Source organism: Sphaeramia orbicularis, unplaced genomic scaffold, assembly GCF_902148855.1.
Source record: "Sphaeramia orbicularis unplaced genomic scaffold, fSphaOr1.1, whole genome shotgun sequence".
NCBI classification, from domain to species: domain Eukaryota; kingdom Metazoa; phylum Chordata; class Actinopteri; order Kurtiformes; family Apogonidae; genus Sphaeramia; species Sphaeramia orbicularis.
In genome coordinates, this window is record NW_021941658.1 from 15001 (window position 1) to 27500 (window position 12500).

Here is a 12500-nt window from a genome sequence, read left to right on the forward strand (position 1 = left end):
GCATGTCTATGGATTTTCCCATTTATGTTAGCATGGAGCTAGCGATCGTTTCTCATTCATTTGAATATATAATGCTGTTAATGTGCTGTAACAGAGTACAGAAGTCAGACATGTTTTGTTTGTATGCGTCAGTTTTACACTGAAGTCTGAAGGAAAAGTGTGGACGTCCTGCTTTTGTTATTAACCCTGTTATCTATCTGCAGAGCTACAGCTGTACACACAAGAAGAATACACCCAAAAAAACACCACTACGCTGGTGGAAAGACAGCGGAGCAGGGCCCCACATGCAATGATGCTAGTGAGAACACTGGTACTGACCTCCTCCACCCTGGTACTAACCTCCTCCACCCGAGTACTAACCTCCTCCACCCTGGTACTGACCTCCTCCACCCTGGTACTGACCTCCTCCACCCTGGTACTAACCTCCTCCACCCTGGTACTGACCTCCTCTACCCTGGTACTGACCTCCTCCACCCTGGTACTAACCTCCTCCACCCGAGTACTAACCTCCTCCACCCTGGTACTGACCTCCTCCACCCTGGTACTGACCTCCTCCACCCTAGTACTAACCTCCTCCACCCTGGTACTGACCTCCTCTACCCTGGTACTGACCTCCTCCACCCTGGTACTAACCTCCTCCACCCGAATACTAACCTCCTCCACCCTGGTACTGACCTCCTCCACCCTGGTACTGACCTCCTCCACCCTGGTACTAACCTCCTCCACCCGGGTACTAACCTCCTCCACCCTGGTACTGACCTCCTCCACTCTGGTACTAACCTCCTCCACCCCGGTGCTGACCTCCTCCACTCTGGTACTGACCTCCTCGATGGTCCGGTCCAGCGGGTCCATGTGGTCTGAGAACACCTGGTCTCGGTGGACCCCCCTCCTCTCCTTCCTCCAGTGGTGCCACAGTGGGGGGGACGCTGCAGACGAGGACTCGCTGGTTTTCCTCCTGTTGGTCTTTCTGTGGGCCTTCCTATGAACAGGGGGCGTGGTCTGAGGCGCTGGGGGCGGGGTTTGTGAGTGTGACACCTGTGTGTGCCCTGTGGGTGCGGTCCTTTCTTCCTGCTGCTCCCTGATTGGAGCAGACAGTCTGGCCTGACACGCCTCCTTGGCGGCGTCCTCCTGGGATTGGATACATGTTCCCTCCCCTGTCGTCTGATTGGCGGTTGGATGGGAGGAGTCACCTGAGCTGGGCAGGTTCTCACGAGTCCCATGTGACCTGCTGTCATCACCGCAGAAGCGCACCTCCGCAAGCTCCGCCTTCGGTAACAAAGGGGCGGAGACTAAGGGTAGGTCAGCGTGGGATGGTCTGTGAAAAGTGGGCGTGTACAGATGAGTACAGGTGTTTATGATCAGGTCCAAGTTTCTGGTTTAAGGTTACTAAGGTCAGAGGTTACTAAGGTTACTGGGGTCACTAAGGTCTGAGGTTACCAAGGTTACTGAGGTCACTAAGGTCAGTGAGGTCACTGAGGCCACTGAGGTTACTGAAGTCACTGCAGTCACTAAGGTCAGAGGTTACTAAGGTCACTGAGGTTACTAAGGTCACGGAGGTCACTAAGGTCACTGAGGTTACTAAGGTCACTGTAGTCACTAAGGTCACAAGTTACTAAGGTCAGAGGCTACTAAGGTCATCGAGGTCACTAAGGTCACTGTAGTCACTAAGGTCAGAAGTTACTAAGGTCAGAGGTTACTAAGGTCACTGAGGTCACTAAGGTCAGAGGTTACTAAGGTCATTGAGGTCACTAAGGTCACTGAGGTTACTAAGGTCAGAGGTTACTAAGGTCACTGAGATCACTAAGGTCACTGAGGTCACTGCAGTCACTAAGGTCACTCAGGTCACTAAGGTCACTGAGGCCAGAGGTTACTAAGGTCACTCAGGTCACTGTGGTCACTGAGGTCAGAGGTTCCTAAGGTCACTGAGGTCACTAAGGTCACTCAGGTCACTGTGGTCACTGAGGTCACTCAGGTCACTGAGATCACTGTGGTCACTAAGGTTACTCAGGTCACTGCAGTGATTGTAGTCACAGGTGCGTTTGTTTCGTTGACCTGTACAGGTGTGTTTTCTTTCAGTACCTGGGGTCATTGTAGCGGTGTGGGTGGTGCTGAAGGACGTCCTGCAGGAAGCGCTCCAACAACGTCAGCCTGGATTGGCTGCTGACGGTGGAGGAGGTGGAGCCTCTGGACAGGGTGCGTACTGAGTCCAGGTGTCTGAGGCTGGACAGGTGCTGGTAGACGGACACAGACACCTGTGAGTTAACATCCAACAGTTGACCTGAGCTACAACAGATGGGCGGGGCTTACCTGGTCAAGGTTACTGTAGAGTACCCTACAGTACCCACAGTACCCCTGTCTGCTGGGAGCACACCTGGACGGACCGGGCTGAGGCTCCACCCCCCTCTGGTCACCTGCCACACACAGACAGACAGACAGGTGTCAAATGGAGCCTATAGACTGATGGGGTTGGACATATAGTACCTGTGGTGCCTGTAGTACCTGTTGTACCTGAAGTACCTGTAATACCTGTAGTACCAGAAGTATCTGTAGCACCTGAAGTACCCACAGTACCTGTAGTACCTATAGTATCTGTAGTACCTGTGGAACTCATAGTACCTGTAGAACCTGTAGTACCCAAAGTAGCTGTAGTACCCATAGTACCTGTAGTACCCACGGTACCTGTAGTACCCACAGTACCTTTAGTACCTGTAGTATCTGTAGTACCTGTTGTACCAATAGCACCCATAGTATCTGTAGTATCGATAGCACCTGTAGTACCCATAGTACCTGTAGTACCCATAGTACCTTTAGTACCAGAGTACTTGGAGTACCTGTAGTATCTGTAGTACCCGAAGTACCTGTAGTGCCTGTTGTACCCATACTACCTATAGTACCCATAGTCCCCCATAGTACAGTATCTGTAGTACCTGTAGTACCTGTTGAACACCTGAGGACACGTGGGAGGGACTTACCCTCAGATGGGTTGGACATCCTGCAGACAGACAGGTCAGCCAAGCATCCATCCAATCAGAGCGGTCCATGCTGTAACCAACGGCAACCAGGTGAAGACTTCAGGTGTGGAGTCCATGTGGAGAGAACAGCTGAGCAAAGGAGAACACAGAGACCAGGGTACTGACCAGGGTACCAAACCCTCACAGACCAGGGTACTGTTAAACCCAACAGAACCAGTCACTTCTTTAATGAGTCTGTTTGTTCATACAAAATGAAACGGGATTAATATAGATTAAAAATGAATGATATTTAATTGTGATTCATTTAAATTAATTGACAACAGCCCTGTGATTCATCTGATTAAACACTGAATCATTTGACAGCACTAATGTACACTACCAGTCAAAAGTTTGGACTCACCTGGTTTTTCTTTATTTTCATGACTATTTTCATTGTAGATTCTCACTGAAGGCATCAAAACTATGAATGAACACATGTGGAATTATGGAGTTCAAAAAAGTATGACATGTCTCAAAGCATGTTTTATATTTTAGGTTCTACAAAATAGCCACATTTTGCTTTTATTACTGCTTTGCCCATTCTTGGCATTCTCTCGATGAGCTTCATGAGGTAGTCACCTGACATGTTTTCCAAAAGTCCTGAAGGAGTTCCCAGTGATGCTGAGCACTTATTGGCCATCTGCAGTCCATGTCATGCCATTTAAATGAGAAGGTGAGTCCAAACTTTTGACTGGTAGTGTGTGTGTGTGTGTATTTATATATATATATATATATTTATTTATTTATATATATATGAGAGGGAGAGAAAAAAATAAATAATTATGGGGGTAAAACTGTACTAAATAAATAAAATCAGTATCACAGTAATACTAAATATATTTGTGTCACTTTTGAGTTTCTGTCTAGTATTTCCTCAAACTGGAGTATAAACACATTAAATTTGGAATTATAATGGAAAACAAAAAATGAGAAATTATGTCCAAGACTTCAATTATTTTTGCTAAACAATTTCTCTACAGATGTAGAGTTATGAAGAACCACCCACTGTTCTGAATTTAAATATTTGAAATAACAAACTTCAAAACAACACTGAAACATGTAAAAGCCAAACAAGCCTTGATTGTGTATAAAACTTAAATGTACTGATACCTGAGTACACCTCTGACTTTTATGGAACTTTATTTGTAATGTTCTTTATAAATACTGTTCAGCATAAGGTTCATATTAGATGCTCAGTCTGGGGAAAAAAAAGCGTTTTTCTGTCATTCAAAATGTAAATTCAGATTTTGATTCAATAAAGGTGAAGGTTTAAAATAAATAAATAAATCAATAATTAAAAAAAAAAAAAAAAGTACTTCCGGTTGTTATTCCCAGAGCACGTGAGGGCAGGTTTAGCCTCCACTTCCGCTCCTGACCAATGCCTGCGCAGCGTTTACCCGCCCTGCTCTCTGATTGGCTGGCTGTGAGTCAGGCAGGCTAACTGTTAGCTCCGTTAAAACCGGTTCCGTTTAAACCGGGATTACATCCTGTTATCGCGCTGATGACGTGTCTCCGCCGGTCGCGCTCGTGGAGGTTTTGGCTGTTAGCCGCTAAGCTAACAGTTAGCCAACGTTAGCCTACTGCCATGCTCCTCAGCCGCTGATTGGCTGACGCGGACTGATGACGCAGGGCTCGTACCGGTAGATAACGGACCGCGGTGTTTGTTTGTTCGCTGGTTGATTTGTTGTTTACCTGCTGCCGTAGGTTTGTTGTTGTTTACTTTCAGACAGACATCCGCGCGTTCCTCCGCTGCTGTATGTGGTTTCCGGTCGGCTTCTTCTTCTGCTGCTGCTTGTAACCAGTGGAAAGCTCCGTGGCCCCGCCCCTCAGGTCAGAGCGGGAACTGCAGCCTCAGGGTTAGGACCTGATTTATTAAACCTTTAATTAACTACTGTGAACACTAATGAGCATCACATATACATTCAACTATTAATACAAAAAAATTTATACAACTAAAAAATCATCTTTTTTTAAATAAATAAAAGAATTAAAAATAAATGAAAGAATAAAAATCTAAAAAAAAATAAATCTGATATTTACCAACAGTTTGATTAATGAAGAACGTTAAAGGTTTATTAGAACGTTCTCTTTTCCACTGAACAGATTCAGATAAATTCACTTCCTCCAACACACGTTAGAGGAGGTCAGGAAGGTTCTTCACTCATGGAAGTAGAACTACGGTGGCCCAGAGGTGCAACAGCCCCAAAATTATCCACTAGAACAAAACCAAATCATCATCCACCTTTAAGTGAAGGGGCTGCTGTTTACCCTGAAGGCCTCTTGCTTTAAAATTAAGGCCACTACAAATAATAAAAGCATAGGCTGAAAACTTGTACGGCCTTTAGCTAATGTGGCTAATGCTAAGGAAGTAACCCACAGGAAGTGGAGGTCTGTGCACTACAAAGTAGTGATTTAAAAATAGTGGATAATTTTTTGGGCTGTTACCTCTGGACCACCGTATAGAGCCGTCCAATTAACCACACCCCAACAAACATGGAACCTATCAAATAAAGAAGTTGTGAACTCAGTTGGTTTGGTCCATTAGCATGTCCTAATTGTCTGTTGTCCACATGACTCCAGTGAATCTTCATTAAAGACCTGAACCTGCTCTTGTGTCAGATGAACCCTGTTCACTCTGTGTTGAATTCAAGGGTTTGGACTCAAACTAACTCTACTCATTACCTGGTGTTTACGGCCATATTTATTTATTTGTTTGTTTTATCTATTCTTCGGTGTTCCTGGAGCTGGTGCGCCTCCTGCCGGTGCAGCGGCACCTCCTGCTGCTTCAAGGACACACTAACACCACATGTAACTCAAGTGCTCTTTTATTAGTTTGAGGAGTTTCAGATTTTATTGAAGGCGGCCACGTCCATGGACTGGACGTAGTCCTCGAAGGCTGTGATCTGCTCCTCCAGGACGTCTGTGCCCACCTGCACACAAACAAACAAAGGGGTTAACACACAAAGCGTCCACAGTCCGGTGGAAACAGGCGTGTAGCGGCTCACACATCCAGACGTCACCTTGTCGTCTTCCACAACACAGCCGATCTGCAGCTTCTTAATGCCATAACCCACTGGGACCAGTTTGGCTACAGGAGGAACAAACGGACAGAGGGACAGGGTTACAGGAGGTCCTTTATCCAACAGATGTCTAAATGTTCCACTGATAGAACCTGTACAGCCCATGTGCAGACCAACACAACTAATGACACTAACCATAGGACAAACACTAGAATTAACTGAAATAAATAAAGACCATCAAACGGGAAGAAAAGTCCAAGTCCAACCTCATCTGACTTCCTGATGAAGGCTTGAAGCTGAAATGCGTATTGGTGTTTTTCAGGTTTAGATGTGTTAATAAAGGCCTCTGAACGTTTACACCGTGTGCCTTGGAGTTCTCTTCCACTTTGATATCTATTTTATGAATTCCTTTTTCCAAAGAGCACCTTAAACCAACTCATTTTCAGTCTCAGAAACATTCCTTCCCCATGAATTTTTTAAAAATAAAAACTAATGGAAAGAAAAAAAACCAAATGAAACTATATTGTGTGTTTACAAAACTAACTAAAACTGATAAAAAATTATGGATAAGATTCCCTTCGTTTTCATCTTGGTCAACGTCAGATTGATATGAAATCAGTTTATTTGCAGCAGTTGTAGCTGTGACACCATGTGACACTGCAGGGTCGGACCCATGTGGTTTACAGTCATGTTGTGGTTCCACTGGAGCTGGAAACCTACAGACTGAAGGGTCCGCACAGTCCTGTCTGGGATGGAACCACCACCAGTAGAACCGTAAACGGTGGTAAATCACAGACGGTTAGTATTACAGTTTAAATTCTAATTCTCATGATAACTGTGTTTGATTACCACAGAAAAACCCTCTGTACAGATCTGCTTCAATGTCAAATATCTGAGTATAGTTTGAATTTATTACAATTTTAATTTTCTATACCTGATATTTGAACCAATATTCACTTTTAAAGTCTGTGAAAAGGTTCGTTAAACATCTGTGTGTTATTTATGTAATAAATTATATACATTTTTCACATTGGATTTTATATATTTATGTTTTTATCGTAGGTTAAAGTGTAAAAATAATAGACAGATGATCTAGATGAAGTTGTGCTGAAAAAACAGATCCAAACATGGGTATAGTAAAGATTTGTTTCTATAGTATATAAAGGCCAAATCAAAAGGACTGAAAAACAGACAGAATAGACTCAGACCACTAAGGGTTAATATGTGAATGTTTCTGACACAGAAGGGACACTGGGACTGTTATTGTATTTATTTATGTTTTCAAAATCCAACTTGGTTCAATTCTTTCAGTGTGTATTAGTACTTTTTGAACATTTTAAACATAATTTCAACAATACTGTGATAATAATGAGAACTGGGATAATTTTGGTCACAATAACTGTGATATGAAATGTTCATATGGTTCCATCCCATAATTGTACAGTTAGCACATTTGTAGTCCAGACTGTATCTGAAACTACAGCCAATCAGCATTTAGGACTGGATGTCTGACTCCGCCTACATTTAACTCCTTTTATTCTGGAAGGACTGGACTGGTACAGCAGTGGAATGGGATTCTGTTCGAAGTACATACGTACGTTAGGACGTCAGACGAACACTTCCTGTCATTTTCTAAACGTCCCGTCTTGTCTTGTTACCACGGCAACACCTACAGTGTCAGCTGTCCTAAAGTGGGAGGAGCTAATAAGATGACAAATACAGCCACATGTTGCTGCCAAGGTTCAAATAGTTTTGGATTTTTCATTCTAGATTAGTTTGATTTAGTTTTGACTTTTTTCTCCAATTCAGTTCGTTTGAATTCATTTTTAGAGCAGGTTTGAGTTTTTATTAGTTTTGGTTATTTTTCTAAATGCCTAGTTTAGTCTACTTTAGTTTTAGTTTAACTTTAGTTTAAGTTTAGTTTTAGTTGTCGTTCAGTTGTAGTTCAGCTGTCGTTCAGCTGTCGTTCAGTTGTCGTTCAGTTGTCGTTCAGTTGTCGTTCAGTTGTAGTTTAGTTGTAGTTTAGCTGTCGTTCAGCTGTCGTTCAGTTGTAGTTCAGCTGTAGTTCAGTTGTAGTTTAGTTGTAGTTTAGTTGTAGTTCAGCTGTAGTTCAGTCTTAGTTTAGTTGTAGTTCAGCTGTAGTTCAGTTGTAGTTCAGCTGTAGTTCAGCTGTAGTTCAGTTGTAGTTCAGCTGTAGTTCAGTTGTAGTTCAGCTGTAGTTCAGTCTTAGTTTAGTTGTAGTTCAGCTGTAGTTCAGTCTTAGTTTAGTTGTAGTTCAGCTGTAGTTCAGTTGTAGTTCAGCTGTAGTTCAGTTGTAGTTCAGTTGTAGTTCAGCTGTAGTTCAGCTGTAGTTTAGTTGTAGTTTAGTTGTAGTTTAGTTGTAGTTTAGTTGTAGTTCAGTTGTAGTTCAGTTGTAGTTTAGCTGTAGTTCAGTTGTAGTTCAGCTGTAGTTCAGCTGTAGTTCAGCTGTAGTTCAGCTGTAGTTTAGTTGTAGTTTAGTTGTAGTTCAGTTGTAGTTTAGTTGTAGTTTAGTCTTAGTTTAGTTGTAGTTCAGTTGTAGTTCAGTTGTAGTTCAGTGGTCTCTTTTCTCTTCTTCTCTGTGCTCCTATTCAAATCAATCCCAGACAGGACTCTGCTGCTTTAGTCTCCATGTTTCCAGGTAGAGTGGGGACCAGAAGACGACTGGAAACCACAAGTGAACACAAGTGACGGAGCAAAAAGTGTCGTATGGAGACAGCACAGAAAACTGAGAGAGACAAAGAAATCCATTTAACATCAATCTGACATTGACAAAGACCAAAACCAAGGGAATTTGATCCAGAATTTTTATCCGTTTTAGTTAGTTTAGTAAACACACAATACAGTTTCAGTTAGTTCTGTTTTTTTTTTGTTTTAATTGTAGTTTTTATTTATTTCAGCTAATGAAAATGTTTTTACAGTTCTAGTTTGGGTCATTTCCTTAGTTTTCGTTAAAAATAACCTTGGTTACCATGGCAACGCCTACAGTGTCAGCCATCCTAAAGTGGGAGGAGCTAATAAGACGACATAAGTACAGCCACATGTTGGTGCTACGCTTCACTTCAGCGTTTGTCATTTCCCTTCGGCTCATGGTGTCGCTGTGGAACTTCTGTTTCAATAGATTTTGTTATTTTTTCCACATGTGCAGATGTAAACAAACTAAATAAACTGCACTAACCTGTTTACATGTGTGAAGACAGAGGATTGGGTACAAATGTCAATTTAGTAATCTGATGTGGGGGTTGTTCTGGGGTACAGCTGATCACATGACCCTGTGGACCTGACCGGCGGAACCACGGGACACCAACGGAGGACTGGTGTCCATGGAAACGGGCTGGGGGAGGTGCAGAGGATTCAGATCTAAACTGACATCACGACTTCAGTCGAAAGATGGTGAGTTTAAGGATCATCCTCATCCTCACAGGTGTTCCTCAGGGTGTAGTTCTGGGACGGTTCTGAACATTAAAGAACGTCTGTTGGACTTTAGACACGACTGTCCACACTTTGGAATCAAGTGACTCCTACAGTTCCAGTTCTGCACGTACGCCTACGCTGCAGAACTGGACTGACCTGGGTCCGGTTTATGGACTCTTATTGGTTCATTCACAGTCAGTGGGCGTTAACCTTCACACACACTCATTTTCATTTTCTGACCAATCAAATGCTGTTGCCGGGCAGAAGAATCTGAACGGACACAGTTACAGGTCCCAGCTCCATGTGTCAGTGCTGTTATTGGAATAATATTTACAAAAAAAAAACCACCTGGATCCTGTCAAAGACATTTATTATTACTAATGAAATACAAGAAGTTCCTTTGAAATGGATCCACACGCGTTATCCAGTAAAAATACAAGAAAAATATTGATACTCTGGTTTTTTTTTGCACCAACGCAGAGGAAACAACATGTCATTTATTTTAGGATTACACTTACGCACATATATTTTGGATTGATTTAAATAGTTTTATATAAAAAAAAACACCAAAATTGACCTTTCATATAAGTTGAACTCTCAACATATTTTATTTGGCCTTTCATGAATTGATAAAATAACTCCAGAAAAAAACATTATCAACCTTTTACTTATTTTTGCCAAATTTCTCATTCATGGCACTAAATTTACACACCAGCGTCCAAACATGACTGTTTCTACAGCCCTTTACTCCAATTATTTAGACAATTTAAAGAACATCAGAAATTCTAAAGCTAATAAAACCAAAAACTATGTCAAGTGTATATTCTCATTTAATTTGTTTACTTTCCATTTATACCTCAAGCATTTTTTTAAAATATTTTTTTACTTACATGTGTTTCTATATATTTGAAATATAAAATATTTTGTGAATTGTGAAATTTTCTGTCCTTTTTTTTTTGGATGTATTCTATTATGTATATGTACTGTTCAACTGTTCATTGTTCAAATAAAAATGTGTCAGGTGCAGTGCATGATGGGATGTGTAGTCCTTACACTGTCCCCACACCAGCCCGTCCATCTGGATGCTCCGCACACACTCCTCCAGTTTGACCATGTCCGTCTCATCGTCCCACGGCTTCACATCCAACAGGATGGACGACTTAGCGATGACGGCGGGCTCTGAAAGAGGAGGAGAGGACGTTACCATGGAAACACAGATACACCACCCCAGTACCGACAGGACCAGGAGACTCTCAGATAAATGAGGCGTCCATCAGGCGTCAGCCGAAAGATGGTGATTGGTTGATCATCATGAAGAGTGGGTGTGGTCTGAGCGGCTGTGATTGGACGGATCCACACGTACTCTTGGCCTTTTTAGCGGCGTACGCTGCAAGACGCTCCTCCTTCAGACGGGCCGCCTCCGCATCCTCCTGAAAAAAATAAAAAAAGACATTCAGACTAATCTGATGTGAACTGGACCAGGACAAACTGTTCTGGTCTGAGGTCCATGGACCAGGTCCAGACCTACATATGTTCTGGTCTGAGGTCCATGGACCAGGTCCAGACCTACATATGTTCTGTTCTGGGGTCCATGGACCAGGTCCAGACCTACATATGTTCTGTTCTGGGGTCCATGGACCAGGTCCAGGTCTCATCAGAACCCTCTGGACCCAACATGGACCAGCTGACACCAGAACCAGACACCTGACCTTGAATGCATCATCTACAGACCACTCCCACTTTGCCGTCAGACTCCACCCTCACCTCCTCGTCAGAGCCAAACAGGTCGAAGTCGTCATCGTCCTCTGCGGCGGCGGGGGCGGAGCTTGAGGTGGTGTCGGCCACACCTGCAGGACCGTACTGACCCAGAGGCTTCTGCACACCTGGAAGACTGAGGTCACATGACCACGTTAACACACACACACCAGGAAGACTGAGGTCACATGACCACGTTAACACACACACACACCTGGAAGACTGAGGTCACATGACCACGTTAACACACACACACCAGGAAGACTGAGGTCACATGACCACGTTAACACACACACACACACCAGGAAGACTGAGGTCACATGACCACGTTAACACACACACACACCTGGAAGACTGAGGTCACATGACCACGTTAACACACACACACCTGGAAGACTGAGGTCACATGACCACGTTAACACACACACACACACACCTGGAAGACTGAGGTCACATGACCACGTTAACACACACACACCTGGAAGACTGAGGTCACATGACCACGTTAACACACACACACACCTGGAAGACTGAGGTCACATGACCACGTTAACACACACACACCAGGAAGACTGAGGTCACATGACCACGTTAACACACACACACACACACCAGGAAGACTGAGGTCACATGACCACGTTAACACACACACACACACCAGGAAGACTGAGGTCACATGACCACGTTAACACACACACACACCTGGAAGACTGAGGTCACATGACCACGTTAACACACACACACACACACCTGGAAGACTGAGGTCACATGACCACATTAACACACACACACCTGGAAGACTGAGGTCACATGACCACGTTAACACAAACACACACACACACACACCTGGAAGACTGAGGTCACATGACCACGTTAACACACACACACCTGGAAGACTGAGGTCACATGACCATGTTAACACACACACACACACCTGGAAGACTGAGGTCACATGACCACGTTAACACACACACACACCTGGAAGACTGAGGTCACATGACCACGTTAACACACACACACACCTGGAAGACTGAGGTCACATGACCACGTTAACACACACACACACACCTGGAAGACTGAGGTCACATGACCACGTTAACACACACACACACACACCTGGAAGACTGAGGTCACATGACCACGTTAACACACACACACACACACACACCTGGAAGACTGAGGTCACATGACCACGTTAACACACACACACACCTGGAAGACTGAGGTCACATGACCATGTTAACACACACACACACACCTGGAAGACTGAGGTCACATGACC

General features: G+C 43.8%; 2 protein-coding genes across 3 annotated transcripts in view; both read right to left on the reverse strand.

Annotated features, from left to right (window-relative positions):
• zdbf2 (zinc finger, DBF-type containing 2) overlaps nt 1-4853 on the reverse strand; it is a 9684-nt gene extending 4831 nt beyond the window's left edge. The window contains exons 1-5 of the mRNA XM_030130588.1: nt 4704-4853; nt 2973-3101; nt 2308-2411; nt 2080-2231; nt 823-1315 (exon numbers count right to left, since the gene is read on the reverse strand). Of these exons, the coding sequence (XP_029986448.1) occupies nt 823-1315; nt 2080-2231; nt 2308-2411; nt 2973-2991 (768 nt within the window). The 5' untranslated portion in view covers nt 2992-3101; nt 4704-4853. The remainder of the gene's footprint in view (nt 1-822; nt 1316-2079; nt 2232-2307; nt 2412-2972; nt 3102-4703) is intronic.
• Nucleotides 4854-5820: 967 nt separating this feature from the next.
• Nucleotides 5821-12500, reverse strand: part of eef1b2 (eukaryotic translation elongation factor 1 beta 2) — a 10560-nt gene continuing 3880 nt past the window's right edge. Inside the window, exons 3-7 of one of the 2 annotated variants that reach the window (XM_030130590.1) lie at nt 11228-11354; nt 10827-10893; nt 10517-10642; nt 6032-6099; nt 5821-5941 (exon numbers count right to left, since the gene is read on the reverse strand). In XM_030130590.1, the coding sequence (XP_029986450.1) occupies nt 5855-5941; nt 6032-6099; nt 10517-10642; nt 10827-10893; nt 11228-11354 (475 nt within the window). In that variant the 3' untranslated portion in view covers nt 5821-5854. Of the gene's footprint in view, nt 5942-6031; nt 6100-9732; nt 9775-10481; nt 10643-10826; nt 10894-11227; nt 11355-12500 lie in introns of those variants that run through there. The other variant, XM_030130591.1, reaches the window with a different exon arrangement.